Source organism: Lissotriton vulgaris, chromosome 9, assembly GCF_964263255.1.
Source record: "Lissotriton vulgaris chromosome 9, aLisVul1.2, whole genome shotgun sequence".
Lineage (NCBI taxonomy): Eukaryota > Metazoa > Chordata > Amphibia > Caudata > Salamandridae > Lissotriton > Lissotriton vulgaris.
In genome coordinates, this window is record NC_141697.1 from 632,356,969 (window position 1) to 632,379,247 (window position 22,279).

The 22,279-nt window shown below is 46.0% G+C and overlaps 1 protein-coding gene across 2 annotated transcripts in view; it reads right to left on the reverse strand.

Annotated features, from left to right (window-relative positions):
• Positions 1–246: 246 nt before the first annotated feature.
• Positions 247–22,279, reverse strand: part of EIF1AD (eukaryotic translation initiation factor 1A domain containing) — a 346,850-nt gene continuing 324,817 nt past the window's right edge. For both annotated transcript variants that reach the window (XM_086938293.1, XM_086938294.1), the window contains one exon: positions 247–1,071. In XM_086938293.1, coding sequence (XP_086794419.1) covers positions 906–1,071 — 166 coding nt within the window. In that variant the 3' untranslated portion in view covers positions 247–905. The remainder of the gene's footprint in view (positions 1,072–22,279) is intronic.

The following is a 22,279-nucleotide window of genomic DNA, read 5'->3' on the forward strand; positions in this document are numbered from 1 at the left end:
GCATATCAGAACATGGTCAGGCACACTGTGATATCTCCTCAATTCAAAGTAAAATGTAATAGTTATGGGCAGTGGGATAAAAGAGCCACCATCTTGCTCAAATGTGAAACCACAATCCCGCTCACTTTCACATTAAATGTAATCCCAGCACGTCTAGAATTTCCTGCTCCAAAAAGTAGTTGGGCCCACATTGGGGAAGCCTACCAATAAACAATTCACATGAAAAAAAGACACCATGTATGGCAATTTTGTTTATAACGTAGGTTTATTTCAGAATGCAATTATTCTTCACAGACATATTTATACTTATATATATATAAAAAAGTTTGCTCTTAAACATTGCACTTGTGATATCAAGATTGCTTTATGAAAGCTAAGAAATGTGAGCTTTAGCAAATAAGCTACAACATACAAAACACTTCTCAACTCGAGCCTTGGGGAGGAAGAACAAAAAATGGAATTCTGATTGGTCTCAATAAAAGGCTAACGAGCAAGTAAACGGGTGTGGTTTACACACAGGTGCTGAGATTCCAAATACTTGGCATTTCAGAGCGTTCAGTCTTTGATTTAAAGGTAAGTTTGGTGATTACAGTTTTTTTTCTTTTTCATGTTAATCGTAGACGAGAGCATGAATGGCCATTCTATCTTCCATAGAAACACCCAGCCCACATTCACCAACCAACTCCTACAGATTTTTCTCACCATTACAATCTTTCTTTTGGTTCGTCCTTTCAAAGCTTAGCTGCTTTTACTCCCTGCAGGAGCACTGATATTTGCCATTGTTGTAGCATTCCAGTAAAAAGCAGTTTGACTGGATACCCACATGCTACCACAAGGCGTGGTCGCCCAGCAGCTTTTGGGAAAATGTTTATTCTGAAAATCCCCAAAGCCGTACACCACATGAATTACTTTTCTTTTTCTTCATCACTTTCTTCTTCTGAATCCTCACTTTCTGAATATTCATAGTTTGCTCGGTTTGTGTTCACAAACAAGTCACTGTAATCCTCACCTTCTTCCTCTGATGCAGTTTCCCCGACGAGTGGAGATGCTTTGCCCTCTGTGGAAAGGTCTCTGAAACAAAGAACAAAATCTAAAATGACACCGGTCGGACCCAAGTCTGCTTGCCAGTACGAAATATTATACTAGACATTCTATCAGCTATCATATTGCAGGAACTCAAGGACTTCAACTGATATTTGCAGATGACCGTTGATATCCATGGAATGGCAATTCGAACAAACCCATTTAGAATGCCCCACTGGGCATGTGAATCATTTTGTGGGTTGATAGAGAACATTTTACCTCCACCTTTTGTGAACTGGAAAGTTTGCGTAAGCTAAAATGTAGGTTTAAATTCAACATATAATTTTATCAACGTCCAACTACCAATGGAAATTTAACGTTCTGAATAAATGGTACCAAAACGAGTTTGGTGATATGGGTGGCTTGGGCAAAATAACTATTACCTTATTAGTTCTAATGGCCCTGCTACCTGCTTTTTTATGTTGCCAGTACGGATAGGTTGAAGTCACATTACTGGTGAATGGAGACATCCCTTTATATGGTAAATACTCGTGAGTGGCTATAACGAGCTACGGCTTTAAGAATCAACGGGGGACTACCACGCCACGTGTTCTAGAGGAAGGAAACCAGTTACATCCCTTTAACAATATTACTGCACTTTAATAGGTCTAATGTCATTTGCTATGCATTGTTCTGCAATCAAGGGGCTGAACTAGTAACGGTATTATGCTTTTCTTTGAAATAAAGTTTGCTGACAAAGGTGGTCATTGAGAAGGGTGTGTTTAAATGACACTGCTGTGTGATGTCGAGACAACTCTGCCCTACCTCCTGTTGGCACGATCCTCAGGTTTCGGCTTTGTGCTCGTTCTTTCTATGTCCGGAGTTTTGTTTTTAACACCTGGTGGAGGCTGGCTAGTTTTTATGTGACTTTGTACCACAGGCAAGCTACTTGTGTTTTTTTACAGAACAAATCATAGATAATGTGCACTGCAAAGAATAACAAGAAATGTACGGTGGTGGGGACTGAAGTAGTTTCGAACAAAATTCTTTAGAAGGACTTTTTGTCCCAACTGTGAACCTTTCATTGTACTGATACTAATACAGTAGTGTATTGTGGAGAATGTGTAAATAAAGAACTTGTTACTTGTAGTCCTGGTTATGGATCTCAGGAATCTTGATCAAAGTCATAAATGTTAGAATAATTCCCCACTTTGCGCAAGTACAACGAAATACTACATAAGACATATGTTTTTATATCAGTAAAAAAGGTTAAGAGTGAAGCGCAATAGGCTTACACTGCAAGATTAACAAGCATTTGCAATTCAGTAGGTCTCGCATTTTTGTGAGAGTTTAAGTTATTGGCTTTGTAAATAACAATGCCTTTTATTTATCTGTGTTAACACATAAATAAAAGGCATTGTCATTTACAATGCCAATAGCTCAAACTTTTGCAAATGCAATACCTATTTAATTTCAAAGAAGCAGCCGCCATTGTCCTGGGCTGCTTGGAGAGTGAACGCCCCATGGCGAGCTGAATGTTGCAGCAAAGCATGTCGTGCCTGCAGTAGGAGAAACTCATTAAAGAAAATAGTGCTTTTAGACTAAATAACACTTACCGATTAACAACAGAAGTAAAAGGGCCAGTCTCATGGGAGGTTCCAAATGAAAACAAAGCGGTACTAAGGAGGCACTAACAAGCCTATTAACAAATCAGAAGCCAGCCTTTACGAAGGACAATGACACAAGCCAATCACAAATATGGGTGAAGAGTGGGCAGGGTTTGAAGTCCATACTCATTTCAGCATGCATCGCAGAGCTGTGCATGCACTGCCAAGGCTTGACCTACAAACTGAACCTTCTGGTGCAGGAAGTGTTTGCAAAGTAATTCCTTCCAGAGCCGAAAGGTTGAGTTATATTCTCTTGTCACACTCCTTCCCGTGTGGATGGGACATCAGGACCAGTGTATATATGCCACTTGCTAGCACAAGTTTCTTTCTGAACTCCATCCGTGCCAACAAACATGTTGCCCATAAAAATCGAAGTTCAAATTGTGTGCATTTTCTTTTGAGATCAAATCTTATTAAGAGTTCCTTCCTCCTTCTCTGGAATTAGTCCATTCCAGAGAAGGAGGTAGGAGAGAGAGAGCAGGTGAGGAATCTGCAGTTAGATGCTCTTTACCAGAAAAGGCATTACCAAAGTTAAGTAACTTGTTCTTCTGATAAACTTCTAACAGCAGACTTTGCATCTTTTGCATCTTTTGCATAGATACCAGAGCAGTACCTTCCAGGTGGTGGGTACGTGGAAATCATGCAGGACATATAGGGTAAAATGCTCACCTCGCCAGACCTGGCAATCCAGGCAGTTGCACTTTGTGAACGTGTGGAGGCAAGCCCATGTAGCAGCCTGACAAATATCTAGGCCTGATATACTGCTTACTAATGTCTTGTTAGCAGCTTTGGCTCTGGTCTGGTGGAGTGAGCACGCAAAACCTCTGGGGGTTGCTTTTTAGCTAGCCTATAACGGGTCTTTAAACATAAGACAATTCATCTAGAGATGTTTATTTTCTGTACTGCCTTGCTGTTCTTAGTTTCAGAAAACCTAACAAATATTTGGTCATCCTGTCAAAATTCCCTCGTCTTCTTGATGTAAAAACTAAGTGGCCTTTTACAATTGAGATTATGCCGCCGTTCTTCCTCCTTTAAAGAATGTTGATATGTTGATGGTTTGTCTTACATGAAGGGGCGTGATCACTTTGGGGAGGAATGCTGCCTTCATTTGAAGGACTAATTTGCCAGGAAAAAAGAACACACACGGAAGACGAGATAACGAGGCCCAAAGTTGGCTTACTGACCTGGCAGATATTATTGAGATAAAGAATACTGTTTTAAGCACAAGTAGGCATAAAAGGTCAACTGTGCACAGGATCAAATTGAAAGCACCTCAGGTAGATCAAAACAAGATTTAGATCCCATTGTGGCATTATAAAAGGAGTATGTGGGAAGATATGGTTCAGCCGCTTCAAAAAAAACACATCACAACAGATGATTTAAAGAGAGACAATAGATCAAGTAAATACAAAAAGGCCCATAAGTAACCTTTCATGTTGGCAATAGCAAACTCTTGTATGGCTAATGATACAAAATAACAAAATATCAGATATAGAAGCTCGGAAAGATTGCATGTGACAAGAGGAACACCACTCAAACATTTTCCAGCATCTAGGATATATAGTATTGGTGACGGGATGCCTGGCCGATAGTATGACAGTAACCACTTTCGCAGGAAGACTGAATGCAATTAACTGTCACTACTCATTCGCCACGTATAATGTGTAGGCTCGGGTGAAAGACTAGATCCTGGTGTTGAGACAGATTCTCAGGAAGAGGTGTGGGGCCACGGCTAGGGCGACTGACTCCGGAATCTGGGGATCACAGTTCGATCCCCGGCACCGGCGGCAGATTAGCCCAGCACCATGTGACTCGGGGCAATAGCTTGCTTAATCTTCCCGACGGCCCCCAGCGCCTAGAATCCCTTACGGGTGCTTGTGCGCTTTACAAATGTGGATTATTATTATTATTAAAGAAGTAGCCAGATTGGAGAGCATGTGCTCACAGCAATAAGTTCTCGGTATTACACTCTCCTCGCCCAGTCCGGAGTGACCAGGAAGACAATGGCCTGGTCTCTCTTGATGTTCTTGAGTACTTTGGTCAGAAGAGGTAGGAACAGAAAGGCGTAGAAAAGTCCCAAACCCCATGTGGGCAAAAGTTGTCTTTTAAAGAAGACTGGCTTAGAAACTCAAATGCCCAAAAGCTTTGACACTGCACGTTTTTTGTGGTGGCAAATACAGCGAGCCATGATTCTCTCTCATTGTTGAAAGGTTCCCTGTGCCACCTCTGGCTGTAATGGCGAGTCGTGATCCACTAGGCATATTTGGCTGAGTTAATCCGCTTGTGGCATTTAAAAAATTTGTCAGATGCAGGCTATCACGGAAATGCCCTGTGTTTTCAGCCATTTTGTGGCTCAAAGCCCCGACTGCAATCCATCCTGTTTTTTGCAATACCACAAGGCAGTCGTGTTGTCCTTAAGAACCTGCACCCGTTCCACCATGATGATTGGGAGGAATGCCTTGACGCCAATTTAATTGCTCGCAACTCCATCAGGATGAAGTGGAGGCAAGCCTCCACCAGAGACCGGAATCCTCTCATCTCTAACTCTTCTGGTGATCTCCCCAACCCAGTAATGATGCATCTTCACAAGGGTTATTTCTGGGTGGGGCAGAGAGATGGGTCTGCCGTTGATCCAACTTAGGTCAAGCTGCCGCCACGGTAGATCTTTCCCAGTCTTGTTTGACGCCGAATTGGAATCTGATAGAATCCTTGGTGGTGAACCCACTTCAGATCCCACTGCCGAGTAGGTATGTGCCACATAGTGTGTTCCACAAGCAGGATGCAGAATGTCAATAGGTCCAGAAGCCTCTGAGCCGAGCTCACAAAGATCCAGGCTGTATGGTTGAAATATCAGGCGCCTAGTCCAAATTTCCTGGACTCACTGAGGCATAGGAATGACTCTGAAGAGCACCATGTCCAGGATGGATCCAATGAAGGGAACTAGTTGTGAACGAGTGAGGTGTGACCAGGGCCAGACTGGTAACCGAAACCGGCCCTGGCAAAGAGCTCAGCCGGCCCAAGGGGGATGTAAAATACCTACAATGTCAAACTGACCAGCCACCAACTGTAGGTGGTTCACAACAGTTTGAAGTGAGCCAGCCTTCAGAAGCCAGTCGAGATATGGGAATACTGATATTCCCAACCTCCACAGATGGGCTGCAACCTCAGCCATCACCTTTGTGAACACCCCAGGTACACTGATCAGGCCAGAGGGAAAAACAGAAAACTGAAAATGCTGCGGACTCAACTGATACCGCAGGTAACATCTATGGGGCTGTAGGATGAAAATGGAAATACATGTCTTGTAAGATCAACACTACCATTAGTGATTTTCTTCATAGGCTCGGCTCCAGAAGTCCAGATGGCAGTGCAGGATCAGGATTCCTGATATATTTCCTGTTTTTTTTAAAGGCCCGTCAAAGGCTTCTGGCCAGGTTTTCTTTGACTCAGAAAGGTCTAGATCTCGTACCCCCTTGTTTGTTTAAGTAGAGCATAGTCATTTTATTGTCCATTCAAATGAGAAGTTTTGCTTTTTGTCAGAGATGGTAGGAAGGACTTGACAGCGAATTGGGATGCTCTCAGCTCGAAGTAATTGATGTGATGTGAGCTACCCTTCTCAGCCCTTGGATGAACTGTGCTCCCAGATGTGCTCACCATCCTGAAAGAGCCATCGGTCACAAGAGTTTGAGCTGGGGGATCCTGTTTGAAAGGAATACCTTGAAGTACACACCAGAATATAATTCTGCCGAGCCAAACTGGTTTCAGCAGAGAAACGGGAACAACGACAAACCTGCTGGCAATTTCGCAACTCATTGACAAAGCAAGGGTGACCAAACAGGCTCTTCACCTTTGCTTTGTCGACTTCAAGGCGGCGTTTGATAACGTCAACCGGGGCTACCTCTGGAGAAAACTGGCCTCCTGGCGGATCCCCGATCCCCTACAGAACCTTTTGATCGAACTGCACACCAACACGTGGGTCCAGATAAAGCTCGGCAACGGCACACACCTTTCCAGGCGCAATCCGACCACCAACGGCCTAAAACAAGGGTGCGTCTTAGCACCGACCCTTTTCAACCTATTTACAGCCGATTTACCACCTGCCCTAGAAACCTGTAACGCGCACGCTCCACGCTTGGGGGGCAAAGCTCTGCCCAGCTTATCCTACGCAGACGACGTGGTCCTGGTCAGCCACACTAAAGTAAGTCTCCAAAACCTCATTAATGCACTGCATGGTTATGCCGAAGCGAACCTGTTAGAAATAAATATCGACAAGACCAAAGTTCTGTCCATAAATGGGAACAAAAAGCTGCACACTTGGTTCCTTGGAACAAAGGTTGTTGCAAATTGTTCAGAGTACAAATACCTTGGAATATTGTTCGATAAAGGAGGTCGCTTTATGAACCAACTAGAGGCAATCAAGAGGAAAGGGATGCTGATAGCTACCACGCTTAAACAGCTAAAGTCTAATCTGAATGGTCCCACTCTACTCCCACTGCTCCGTGTGGCACAAGTCAAGCTAGAGTCATCTATAACATACGGCAGTGAGGCTCTAAAAGGCATAGATGAGAAATTGCTGGACACAACCATTGCAAAGGCCTACCGACTTCTCTTTAATCTGCCAACCTACACCTCACAAGCCCAGATCCGGTTAGAGTTTGGACTGACCTCCCAAAAGCTTGCAAGAAGAGATTCATACATAAAGTGCTGGCAGAAAATAAAGAACTCGCCAGAAAATTCACGGAACCATCTGCTATGGCTAGGCCTAAGCAGCTCTCTTCAACTGCCGGCGAAAACTTTCCTAGAGGAATCCCTGACTGTCACGGGTCTAAAAGAACTATGGGAAACTCCTTTACCGCATGTGCAATTCAAGCGTGTTGTAAACAAGAGCATAAAAAGTCAATCGCACCTGGAAGATAATGCGACCTTTTCACAAAGGCGACACGCATGGATGACTTTGTCCACATACAAATCGCCTGGGTTACAAGCATACTTTGGTCTGGGGTATGGCAGGAAATCAAAAGAAGCCTTCTTAAAACATAGGCTAGGAATTCTACCCTGAATTCCGCATTTGCAACCATGGCTGAGAAGGGGTTGGGGGACAAAATGCAGGCTGTGCGGTGCAGAGTATGAAGACTTCGAACATCTACTATGCACCTGCCCAAGGCTGAAAGAGGAAAGAGTAGCCCTGTTAAAAACTGCCTTCAATGAACTAAAAATCCGCACACGCAGACAAGCGGTTCTTGCTTGTTTCGACCCAGGCCATCCCCCATTAAATGGGAAGATGGTCAAATTCCTGAAATGTCTGGAACTGAAACTAAGAAAATCTGGAAGATGGCACCAGACCGGACTAGTTGAATATTGGCCAAGACACCACACTTGGACCTCACACCTGCACCAAACTGTTTTTATCAAAATTCTCTTGTTTTAAAAATAATATATTTTTCTAAAAATCTTTTATCCGAAGGTATGAGCTATCAATGTACTTTTGTAATGGTTTTAATTAACCTAAAACAATAAAATTACTTACTTACTTACTTGAAGTAGGATTACTCCCCTGCACCACAATGAGAGGGACTGCCTTGCAGATATTGAGATTTCGTTTCTTTCACCCCAAATGTTACTCTTCCGAGACTACTGGTCTCATATGTTAATGCATTCGGGGCAATGTAAATGCAGGGAACCATGACCTCAATTATGGTGGAATCTTGATGCACTGTTGGATGCTTTGCATGTTCTGTGTGCCTTTATCACCCAACAGTCTATGTGCAGATGAGTAAATAGTCCTTGACAACAAAGGCGGGCTGTCACTACTGCCAAGCATTTAAAAAAGTTCAAGGAGTTGATTAACAACTAAAGGAAAGGATGTTTTCTGTGATTTTTCTACTACAAACCTCAGATACTTTATCTGTTTTCTGGATATTGGAATATGGGAGTTGGCATCTTGAAGATATATGGCACACAATAAACTGCCTTATCTGAGGTGAGTGAAAATATGATGGAGGGCTTACATGCAAAACATTCCCTTTTAATCCACTTATTGGTCTTTCATAGAGCTATTATTGATCTTAATTTCCACTTCTGGCTTTTTATTTAAAGCAGAAAATATAATGAAGAGATTCCTTTTACCCTGTATGCGGGTAGCACTAGTTCAATTACATGGTTCTTCAGTAGTATGAAGTTTTCTTTTCTCAGGGAGGCTAACAAACCTAGAGGTCGGCTTTGGAGAAATTGATGTTGGTACTGCCATGAAGGGTACAGATTAGCCATGCTTTACAATAGTTGGAACTTCCTTGTGTTTTGTACTTTTCCCCACTTTTCCTAGAAAAAGATTCTGCTCCTTCAGTAAAGTAGCAAATGGAGTGGGATGTGGTTTTTAAGTGTTGTTGATGGCTTTTGGAATGCTGGTGCCTTTAAGTGCCTGAATGCTGTGATTGTGCTGCCTTGGTCTTGGATCCCCTTGGGTAACAAGGGTATTACTGGTACTTCTATGCTGATGTTGCCAATATTCTAATATGGATACTGAACCCTCCTAGGTTAGCAGTGATGGTTCTGTTTATAATTGCACTTGAACTTTTTTCTTTGTATTTATTCTTCGGAATGTTTTTTTCTGTATGCTGACCAAACAAAGAAAAGACAGAAAAAGAGAGGCTAAGGATTTTCTGTTGTACTCCAGGTTCCAGGGTAGTGAGGTGCAACCAAGAAGAAGAAGACTTCAGATGTGACTCCATGGAATTTTCTAGAAGCCACCAATTCCTCTGCATACACGGACTTAGCAACTACCTCAATGGAAACTAATGATCTTTCCTTGTTGGGTGATGCAGAGGTTTCAGGAGCGGGTGCATTTATATCTTCTTCTAACCGATAGCACAATAATGAACTCTTGTTAGGGATCTGCCCAGAGGAAGCCTGGATCTTGCTTAATTGCATGATAATTCTTAACCCCTTCGATGCTTGTGACAAGGTCAACTCGTCATGGGTGTTACCTGCGCTGTGCTTATGACGAGTTGACCTTGTCACATAACAAGGGATTTTGAAAATTGCAGCAAAGCACGGGAATATACAGTAGCAATGATGCGGTTAATCTGTAGTCGTGTTTCTGCATTAATGGTGTTCCTCTGCTGGTTTTTAAGAAGTTCGACATCAATGGAAGAACTGGCTTAAGTAATGTCCTTGGATGAAGTGCATTAGTAATCATGACACCATTGGCTGCAGTTTTTTTCAAATGAATATTTAATTTTGCCACTCCTCTTGTAGTAATATCTAAGAACGTGGATCTATTGTCCAGTGGATACCCCCTCCCCAGAGATGCTGCAGGTATAGTAGGTGAGGATACGGAGCCTCCATCTTGTGAACGAGGCCACACAGAGAAGCGTCAGAGAGCTGTTTTGTTTGCATCTCTTGGGTGTGTATGGGAATCTGGGTCTCCCAAGGAAGGAAGGAGCCCTTCTAGGAGTGTGTAGTACATTAAGCGGTTGCAGAGTAGTCTGCAGTTGGTTCTCAGCCAGGACGACACAGCGTGGAAGCTCTCAAGAGATGAGATCAGCAGGCAGCGATTATGTCAACCTCTGTTTAGGCAGATCTGTTGAAAATGTTGATGTTGAAATGTGCAGTGATGTCAGAAGTACTGTCAAGGAATATTGTGATGACGTCGACTGTACAGTCTGGATCTACAGTGAAGGAGAAGCTATTGGATGCTTCGAGTGTCTTGCCATCGAAGACTTAATAGTATGTTTATTGTACAGTTAAAAAAAAACATTGCAAATCAAAAACATTTAAGAAAAATAAAAAATACAGAACATGTTATAAGGATTGCAATAAAAAACTTTTTTGAGCATCACATAAAAACAAGGCACGAACAAGAAATGTTACAATTGTTGAACGAAAATATATAGAATTTAACTCAACTCTGAGACAGTAATTTACAAAGTGCCCGCATAAAAAAGCACAGGGCAAGGGAAAACGGGTTCCTTCGATAATACGCATGGGGACGATTTGGGATTGCTATGTCTTTTAAGTAACAAAACCTAAAACCTAAAACAGTATTTATTGCAGATGAAATAGCAGGAGGGAAAAGGCACGCCTATTATTGATTCCTAAGTATAGGCATCTTCTCTCAATGTAAACAAATCCACAATAAGATAAAGTAGAACATCCAGCCTTAAAACTAAGAGTGTATGTCTAAAAAGGAGATAAAAATATGGTCCATGACTCAGCATTTAATCTCTTGGGACTGGAGCATAGGCCTAAACGTAGTCGTGAAAGTTTACTACTTTAAAGTACAGTGTAGTATTTTGCGGATTCAGGGCCGCAATAACGGACTGCCTACAAGTTCAAACTTTAAGGGTGTTGGACCCTGGCCTGCATGCTTCTAATAATACAGGAACAAAAAGCGTCAGTTGGCCAACTTTGCCACTTTGGATAATAGTCCAATGTTGATAAGGCCCCCCAATCGGAAGGACATTAGCTTCTTCCGTGCGTCTAACGTCCCCCGGCAGTCTGAAGTCATAGTGGGCGGGTGCGTTAGATGGACGGGGGCCGTCCGATTTGCGCACACGTAGAATTCGCCTGCACAGCTGGGAAATGTGCGCCGCACGGAAGCGGTTAGTTGACTTTTTGTCTGCTGTGAATAACTAAGTTCCAGGTACGCTGCCTTCCTAGAGACTTATAAGACGCCATGTACCATGGAGGCATGAGACCGCTGAACATGGGTTTCCTTATCAAGGGCTTTACTGACAAGCAGAGTGTTAATGTTAACCACTTTTTAAAATGAATTGCAGCTAATTCCTAGGATCCATGCCTTTCGGATCATTCACAAACCGGTTTCCATATACTTAACATGAGTGGTCTTGCCCCCTACTTTCTTTAGCCCATTCCATAAAACTGTCCAATGCATTGGAGCTTGCTGCTCTGAACTTATGACACAGCTTGATGTATGTGGATTTCCTGGCCATGATTGATTAAGGAGGCCCAGTTCTAGATGCACCTGGGCAGGCAAGGGAGATTTTGGCAGCCAAAATGTACATTTGTAAATTCTTATCATCAGAGCGTCTACTAGGTTAGATTTGGATCCCAGCATGATCTCACTTCCATAGGATAGAATCGGGAGTAACAAACAAGTTACTTACCTTCAGTAACAATATATCTGTAAGAGACATATATTAGTTATGGATTCCTCACTTTAGAATCCCAGGCGTCAGACTGGATCCACAGAATTTTTCTTCAGCAGTACCCCTGCACGTCCGTAGTTGGCGTTGGTCTGCTCCGCTTTTGTCGTTGGCTTCGTGGTCGCCGGAATGACATTGCGATATCAACTTAGACGCCACCCCTCCGTGCTGATGTGAATTCTTTATATGACATTCCATGCCAGAAGCGCAGAGCCATGCAAGACACTGACCACTGGTGCATAAAACTAGGGCCCTGAAAGTTCGCAGAACGGGGAGGATGGGTGGGGCAGTGAGGAATCCATAACTAATATATGTCTCTTACAGATATATCGTTAATGAAGGTAAGTAACTTGTTCATCTGAAAGACTATTAGATATGAATTCCTCACCTTAGAATAGATGCCGCAGCAATACCAACCCCAGAGGTGGGTCAGCGAACTAAGTGCACACCAAAAAGTCCTTAAGAACTGAACGTCCAAAGAAGCCGCCTCTCCGGACTTGGCTATCCAGGAAGTAGTGTTTAGTAAACGTGTGCAATGAAGCCCACGTAGCTGCCTGGCAGATGTCATGAAGGGGGACTCCACGTCCCAAAGCAGTGGTGGCTGCTGTTGCCCTGGTGGAATGGGCGCACAAACCCACTGGAGTTTTCTTTTTCGCTAAGGAATAGCAGATTTTGATGCAAAGGACGACCCCTCAAGAGATGGTCCGTTTTTGCACAGCCTGACCTTTCTAGACACCCACATAGCCAACAAAGAGCTGGTCATCCACCTGGAATTGCTTGGTGCGATCCAGAATGAATGTGCATGTTTAGGATCCAGAAGGTGGAGTCTCTCTTCCTCTTTAGAAGGATGCGGAGCTGGGAACAAGTTTGGGTGGAGGACCGTCCCCTGCTGCTGCAACAAAAGATCCTCCCGGAGGGGCAGTCTGATCAGAGGATAAATGGCCATGTGCAAGAGCTCGGGATACCAGACTCTTCGTGCCCAGTCGGGCCACAAGAATGACTTGGGCCTGGTCACGCTTGATCTTCTTCAGCACTCTGGGTAGAGGTGGTATCGGGAGAAAGGCATATAGAAGACCTCAACTCCACTAGCGACAAAAAGCGTAGCTTAGCGAGTGCTGCCTTGGAAATTCCAAGGTGCAGAACTGCTGACATTGCGCGTCCTCTTCGCTGGTGAATAGATCTAACCAAGGCTCTCCCCACTGCTGAAAGAGACCTTGCACCACCTCCGAGTGAAGACGGGATTTGTGATCCATCATGCACCAGCGGCTGAGTTCGTCCACCCTTGCGTTCAGAGAACCTGCCAGGTGTTGAGCCACCAGGGACATGCCCTGATGTTCCAGCCATTTCCAGAGACGAAGTGCCTCCTGACAGAGGGTCCAGGACCCCACCTAACCCTGTTTGTTGCAGTTCCACATGGCGGTGGTATTGTCGTTGAACACCTGCACTACTCGAAGGAATGCTTTTAGTGCAAGACGGATCGCCTAAAGCTCCACAAGGTTGATGTTGAGCCCTGACTCGCTGGAGACCTGAGGCCTCTGATTTCTACATCTCCCATGAGGCTGCCCCACCCCAGAAGTGATGCATCTGTCACCACCGTGAACTCAGGCTGCGGAGGGGAGAGGGACCCACCGCTGACCCAATCCTGCTTCGTTAGCCACCATTGCAATTAATGGGTAGTGCCTTGTGCCTAGTGCCTAGTGCCTTGTGAGATCTGGATTCAATCGGAAAGATTCCCCTGATGCTGTGCAAACTGGTACTTCAAATCCCATTGCAGAGTCAGCATATGCCACCTGGCATTGTCCACCAGCAGGATCCAGGAGGCCATGAGGCCCAGTAGCTGCAGGGTCATTCTGACCAAAACCCGGTCAGAGGCTGAAAGATCGGAATCATAGCCCGAATGGGCTATGATTCCTGGACTCGCTGCTTGGGAGGATAAGCCAGAAACTGTGCTGTGTCCAGAACCACTCGGATGAAAAGGAGCTTCTGAAAGGGAATCAGGTGTGACTTTGATAGTGAACCCCAGCAAATGCAGGAGGTCGGCCGTTATCTGGAGGTGGGAGACGACAGCCTGGGGCAAGCCCTCCTTTAACAGCCAGTTGTCGAGATAGGGGAAGACGGGAACCCCTGATCTGCGCAGATGAGCTGCGACCACCGCCATCACTTTCGCCAACACCCGAGGGGCATGGTAAGGCCAAATGGGAACACAGTAAACTGAAAGTGCTCATGGCCCACGTGAACCATAGGTAATGCCTGTGAGCTGGCAGGACGGTGATGTGAAAATAAGCGCCCTGCAAGTCCAATGCTACCATCCAGTCTCCAGGGTCGTGGGCAGACAGGACCTGAGCCAGTGTCAACATTTTTAACAACTTCTTCCGGAGGTAGTGGTTGACGTTCCTGAGATCCAAGATAGGACGCAGGCCCTTGTCCTTCTTGAACACCAGAAAGTAGTGAGAAAAACAACTACGACCTACTTGCTAGGGCAGGAACTCGCTCGATGGCTTTCTTGGCCAAGAGAGCCGTAATTTCCTGTAGGAGAAGGGCCAAGTGATCCTCCAACATGCAATGGAACTAAGGTGGCATGGATGGAGGGGTAGTCTCAAAGGAGGGGACGTAGCTACTTCGGACTTTCTGCAAAACCCACCTGTCCGACATGATGTTGAGCCAGTGGGGGAGGTGATGGTGAATCCTGCCGCCCACTGGTGAATGGTGGCCCTGAAAGGTATGACTGGGAGGACTTCGAGGCTGCTGCAGAGGGGGCTGTGGTGGGCTGACCCCCAGACCCACGACAGTGGGTCCAACTTCCCCAGCCGTGCAGAGGCTGGACAGCTTGCGCAGGCCTGTGGCTCGTAGCCACGAAAGGGGCGAAAAGTAGACTGAGCGGGGTGAGAGGTAGAAGTGAGGCCCAAGGATCTGGCCGTAGCCCTTAGAGCGCTCAAGCACGTTGTGTGCTTTATCGCCAAACAAGCGACATCCATCAAAGAGCATGTCCAAAAGCGTGGCTTGGACATAACCCAAAAAGCCAGTGGACCTCAGCCAGGTGTAGCGTCTTAGGGCTAATAACGTTGAAATCGTCCTGCCCAGCAATTCGGCGGTGTCTATCCCACACAGTATGACTAACTTTACTGCGTCTCTCTCTTCGGCCACTGCCCGGGAGAGCACAGCCCGGGCCTTCTCCAGGCACTGTGGCAGCACCTGCGTGACTGTGTCCCACACAGAATGGGAATAACGGCCCATGAGACATGCGGTGTTCACGGACCGCAGTCCTAAGCTGGAGGAAGAAAACATTTTCTTCTCAAGATGGTCCAGCTTCTTATTTTCCCTTTCAGGCAGTGCGGTAGGGAATGCGTCCTTGGAAGTCGATGCTTGGACCACCAAGTTCTCAGGGGTGGGGTGTTGTGAGAGATAAATGGGGTCGCCCGGGGCAGGGCGGTGGGCTATCATCCTATTCACAGGAGCCCCTGTGTTGGGCTTGGACTGAGTGCCCAAAAGGGGCTCCGAAGACACCGCTGCCGGTAGAAGCACCTCGGTCAAGAGGTTAGTCCTAACCGCCACCATAGGAAGTTCAAGGTTTAAGGCCTCAGCCGCCCTACGCAACACCACTGCGTATGATGTACCCTCCTCCGTAGCCACGGTAGGGGGATAAAGCATGCCAAGGTCTTGAAAACTGTCCAGACCACTGACCTCACCCAACTCCCCTCTCCAGTCCGGTTCTTCCAACTGGTCTGCCAGAGGGTCCACAGATCCCTCCTAGTCCTCCTCACTGAGAACAGGGGTACAAAAGTACCGGTTGGTGCTGGTTCAGGCGTCGGGCGACGTCGGTCCAGCTCAGTGTCCACATCGATGGGAAGGCCGGGTTGCCAATGGAGTCGGCGCAGATCCGGATCCAGGTCTGGATCCCTGGAGGCACTGCTGCCTGGGGTCGAAGCCACAGGCATCAAAGTCCTAGAGCCCCTAGAAGAGTCCGCGGGGTCCGAAGGCGCGCCACTGGAGTTGGGACGACCAAAAATAAAGTGGAAGGCTTCGTAAAACTTTGAATAAAGTGGAAGGCTTCGTAAAACTTCGAAGTTGGGCAGGGGTTGCCCGGCTCCCAGAAAGGGAGGGAGGCTGGCTCTTAGTCGGCCAAACAGGCTCCACGGGCAGAGCCGGGTGACTAGCATCCGCATCCCGTCGGCTGATGGACGGGGAGAACGCTAAGATCGATGGTGCTACTTCACCTTCTTTCTGTGCTTCGACTTAACCGAAGACTTCGACGACGAGTGGTGGTGATGGCTCTGTGACCAGTCCCGCGACCTCCATGTCGACAGGGACCTCGAGCAGCGCAGAGCGAACTGCCGGTCCTCCAGAAGCTTTGGGGACCGCTCCTCAAAAACTTGGGGCCATGGCCCGGCAGTCTGAGCACAACTACTGGTCGTGGTCGCGCTCTAGGCACCAGAGAAACACAAGGGGTACGTCACCGACATCACCTTGTGGCAGGAGCCAAAAGGCTTGAAGCTGGCCTGCCGAGATGACATCCCTGTGCACCAGGAATCGTGAAGACTCAAATAAATGTTGACAAAAAGTCGTAAAAAGAGTCAAAAAGTGACTTGAGGTACCATGACATCATTCCGGCAACCACAATGCCAACGATAAACGCGGAGTCGACCAAAGCCACCTACCGTCGCGCAGGGGGTACTGCTGAAGAAAAATTCTCCGGATCTAGTATGACACCTGGGGTAATTCTAAGGTGAGGAATCCATAATGAATAGTCTCTTTCAGATTTTACATGCAGAATTGGGTACATAATAGTACCTCCTGAAGGGCATTAGCCTTATTTTTGATAAAATCATCTTGTTTTTTTAAAAGACCTTCTAGAGTGTAACCTGATCCCCAGATAGTTATATTCTGGGACGTTCTTGATAGGAGTGCCACCCATCCACCATAGACCCTGCTTGTTCAATCGTTTTTCAAAGATGATTATTTTGGTCTTCTTTAGATTCACCTCCAAACTGTTCAGCTCTTTGTACTCAAAGAGAGTGGATAGCAATCGCTACAGACCCACTCTCGTCCAGCTCGACACCAGGTTGGATATAGGTTTGTTACCAAGAGGTAGGAGAATGTGAACTGACTATCAAGCTTCCCAGTCTGATCAGAAACATACAAATAGAAAAACGGTAGGGCCGTACCACAAACCTTGCTTTAAACCTTCAGCCATTTAATTTTTTTCTCAAAAGGACACTACCATCACACACTAATTCGCAAACAGATATTCGAATAAAGGAGTTCTATTGCTCTCAGGAGCCCTGATAGAATATCCCAGGATCTTACGGTTTCACAAAGGAGCTTCCTTGACATCTGATCAAACGCTGCCTTAATATCTACAAAGCATGCATACAATAACGCTTTGTGCATATATACCAACTTAGCATTGTTATTGGTAGAGAAAGTTACCACAGTGGGCTCAGTTTGTTGCAAGTTACATGGTGATATAAATTCTATGGCTGCTATATTTCTAGCTCAGGGATATCAGCCAGCAACCTTAAGATGTTGGTGCGATTTAACACACCCAAATTGCCTCTACTTGTATATTGCAGATACAATAGTATTTTATTTTGTCTTGAGGTAGGTGCCTGATCATGGTAGAACTCATTGGAGCAGGCTGACTTTGCATCCTTGTGCGACAGGGATCAGTCAGGAGGGTGAGGAATACAACTTGGCACCAGTCCTGTTAGTTTAGTGAAACCACCTGCATTGAGGACTTGTTACAGTGATGTTGTTGTTGAACTGCAAATTTGCTGAAGATGGTGCTCTCAATGGGGATTCATAAGTCTTCTAAAGTGATCAGCCGCTGTTGGTGAGAATGACTATCTGTTCTGCAATTTCTCATCTTTTTACAAGCTTCTCTCTCACCATCTCCATCTGTGGGGGTCCTTTGGATTGGTTTACACCTTTCAAGAGGGATCTGTGTTCCATGACAGGCCGTTTAGATCTCGTCTAATTCTTTGCCCTTCAAGCTTGCCTTGAAGTCCAATTATTTTCTTACTATTTAGAGTCTTTTTAAACATCTTTTTTCAAAATTCACATTCCTTCAGGGAATGAGAAGGTAAATCAGTACAAATAGAGGGAACCAGTTCTGGACAATATTTAGCGGGGTCCAGTGTACATGTCCAATCAATCATGAAATGCAGAAGGTACAAAGTTCCCCAAGAACATAAAAGAGGGAGTGTGTGGATTAGTATATTGGGAGAGTTGAGGCAGGGAGCAGAAAGGCGCTCTTTGTCAGAGCTCTTTTGTTCCAGCCAATGGTTGTGAGCGTGTGAGGGGTAAGGTGAAGGTGTAGTCGTGTGGGGATAGTGATTTTTAAAAAAGGTGAATCAATTCACAAGGACATTTATTCGCGTGACTGATTCCCTTGGTTAAAAGGTGGGAGGGGAGGTAGAGGCTGTAAGGGGCACAGTGGAACTACCTCAAACCCTATGATCAGGTCAACATGATTCTTGCTTAATTTGCAATTCCTCAGGACCTCAAGTAAACAGTACTACACAGTGAAAAGAAAAGACAAGCATTTACAATGCAATGGTTTCGCCTTTGGAAAAGTTAGAGCTATTGGCATTGTAAATGACAAACTTTGTATTTCTGTGTTGGTTTTGTCATTTACATTGCCATTAGCTTAATCTCTCGCAATGTGAGACCTATTGTACCCTACGGACGAGCTCAGCAGACAGCAATTACTACCACACACACACACCCCAAGCCACACACACACACACAGAGCCACACACACACACAGACACACACACACACCCAGAGACACACACACACCCAGAGACACACACACACACACACCCAGAGCCCCCCCCCACACACCCACCCAGAGCCCCCCCACACACACCCACCCAGAGCCACACACACACACACACCCAGAGCCCCCCCCACACACACACACCCAGAGCTCCACACACACACACACACCCACACCCACCCAGAGCCCCACACACACACACACACACCCAGAGCCCCACACACACACACCCACCCAGAGCCCCACACACACACACACACACCCAGAGCCCCACACACACACACCCACCCAGAGCCCCACACATACACACCCACCCAGAGGCAGGGCAGCCCACATCTCACTTCTTGCTGTTTGAACAATATATTTGGGGACTTGAAGTGTATTGCTACGTTCTCCCTACCTCTCTTCACAGAAAAATCTAGGACTTACACAAAAACACACAAAATCTTTCACTCTGAGGAAAGGCAAGTAACCATATACATTGCTAATCCACAGTTTCTGAGGAAAAAGCAACGGCCAGCCACCCCGTTATTGTCATCTACCACGCACTGAAAAATACTTAGCCAACAATTGCTTTTCCATCAAAACCTGAACAGGAATGAGACTTATAGGCAAAGACACAGAAACTCGATCCATAAAGAATGGAAGAATACCTTGGCTGGCACAATTTTCTTGCAGGAAAATCAGTGATTACACAGAGAATACAAGGGTGTGGAAATGCAGGAAGCTTTGGGTGGTGTGACCTACTTACAATCAAGGATAAGGGGGAAGGTAAGCACATTGTATATGGTCCCTAAAACCTCAATTTGATCTACACACTGTGGGACAAATAGATGCTGCAATCCACATGCGAGGAAAAGACAGCCTGGTTTCTGACCTATCCACCAGACAACTTTGCAGTTCACATTTTTTTCTATCAAAGGGCAGCGCAAATTTACATTGTCTTCTAGCTGCAGTTACATCATGCTGCTGGCTTCACGACAGCTTAGTCCAACAAGAGGCGCAAGTTTGGCAAACTGTATTTAAAACTTTGTTCTAAATGTCATACACTGCTTACTGCAAGGCACGGCATTAGGGAAAGGGGTACTACTTTTTATTAGCCTATGCAGAGCATGTGCTCTACTTTTAAACATCTAGGGGTATACCCAAATCACCCTACAACACCTGGGCTTCGAACATTCAAAATACACTCAAGAGATGCAGTTTTCCTTTGCATTATAGGACATATGGTCCTTGAAAAGATGTAAATAGGTATCAGCGCTTGTTGTCTCTACTCACACCTAACTAGTGATGTCCAATGTTAGACAGTCTGCATCAGTCGAGAGGCCGGGTATGGCATAATAAACAGTACCTTGACCACCACCTGCCCTCTCCAGACAGTGTTTAAGTGCCTTTCACAAAAACATTCGCTATCTACAGAACCGTGAGGCTATTCAGTTCACGTGGACGCTGTTTAACAATTTATACTGAGGGCAAAGCGAAGACACATAATGTTTGTTGTGTGCTTTGTGCTGCTTCTGCCACACACCCCAGTGTCACGCGAACTTGCCTGTAAAATTACACTGTGATGCATAAGTTATTTAGCGTCCAGTTCTTTTAATGAATATGTTTTGTTTAGTTGCTTTCAATTTTATCAAACCGGGGATTGGCAGATTATATGATTTGGCCAGGATCACACTTTGCTGCTAAGAGAGAAAGTGTGAATTATTGTGCAAGGCCCTCGGATGCCATTTTCTCCCTCGACACTACTGGCCTCATTGTTATATTAGATAGCTCTGGTTGTGCACTATTAGCACTGGTTGTGTAGTGTTAGCGCTGGTTGTGTAGTATAAGATGGCCCAAGTTGTGCAGTATTAGATAGGGCGGTTGTGTAGTATTACATAGAGTGGTGGTGTATCTCCAGCTAAGCTGGTAGATTTGCATTTGTTTAAACGTCAGTGAGCAGCAGATGTGTATTGCAGGAAGCACCGGGTTCCCACTGGGCGCGTGTCCACACCACTAGTCTCCATCGGTGCTGCCACGCTATCTTGCAGCCGTGGTCAAAGGTTCTGTGTGCATATTTAAATATGCACACAAATTTTGCGATGCATTTCACATGTTGTATGCCCGGGGGCGTGGCAGATGTGTCCAGAATTCACAGATGCTACGTGAAAATCATAAGAGAAATCTGCCAACGCCAGATAGCCACAAGAGAGAGGCAGACTGGAGCAGAAGACTGACGCACCCTTGTTGCGAGAGGGAAAGAGCGTCCAAACAGAAAAATATAATTTGGTCCCTAGCTTTGAAAATGTCATCTGGTTCATTTATCTGGCTGAGTAAAGCCTTGCACAGGACTCCTGATGGGACGATGCAATGCAACGAAAGCCGTACTGAATTCTCTCCTTCCTCTGCAGGTCCCTTTACACAAATACTTCAGGAAGGCCTAAGCATTTATAAATGCACATCCCAAAAACATAATCCTTCACATTTCGTTTAAGGCGCACGCAGAGAATTCACCCCCTGCCCTGTGTGATTATGTGCACGTACAAAGGGCGAGCACGGACAACCGAGGGTTGAGAACACACGGACATTGGGAGCGGTTGGGGGGGCAGATAGCGCATGCTGAGTGTAAACAAAAGGTGGAAAGGTGCAGGGGAGGAGGACACACGCAAACAAATATAAACAAGCAGCAGAAACGTGGCGTGTAGGCACACGGACAGCGGGAGGGGGCGGGGGAAAGGAACGGACGGCGGGAAAGGAACGCACTCACCTGGACTTCCTCGACCGGCGGTCGGCCGCCAAATGGCCCAAACAAACCTCGACGAGCAAAAAAAAAAGCCCCACCCACCGCCGCATGACGTGGCCAAAAGAGAAAAATTCTCGGGAACGCCCCCGAATCTGGTCCGGCCTTGACGGACAGATCCGGCACCCAATGGCTAGCCTCCATTTATGGAGCTAGCCAATGGGAGCCGGGGGACGTTCCTGAAGTCCTTTTTGTAAACAATGGATTTCGCCTGCGCCGAAAAGCTGCGCAGAGCGCAGCCTTCGGCAGGCGAAACCCAAAAAAGGAGTCAATACAACCTCTCTGGGTCTGTAAGTGTGCAGGCCTAGTGGTTCTGCAGTAGTGGGGGGACCCTAAAGGTGTCCCTAAAGCCCCTCGCAGTCTGTTCCCGTGGGGCAGCACAGTAAGGTATAGTAACCTATTATGCGTGCAGCCCAAAGCTTGCAAACCTACCCACACGCTAGGCGCTCCCGCAGTAGCGCGGAACAGCTTCACCTTACCCCTCACACGCACACAACCATTGGCTGGAACAAAAGAACTCCGACAAAGAGCGCCTTTTAGGCGCCCGTCAGACATTGCAGCGCCAGTCTGACGAGGAACAAGAGGCCAATGATGAAGCTCGACATCTAGCTCGCTGGGTGTGTGTAATGGCAGAGTTTTTGGCTCTATGTAGCAGTGATATAGATCTTAGTCTTGCTCACATCTAGTATAGGTATTCTTAGCTTGTGTTGGCCCTTTTAAGCCCTTTCTTCCAGACCTAGAAGACCTAGAAGAGGATAGCTGCTTAATATGATGATAGATCCCTTATTCTTGACTCTAACCTGTCTATTGCCTATTGGCTTTGACATACTTGACACATTGGTATGGTTTATGTAGGTATTCTGGC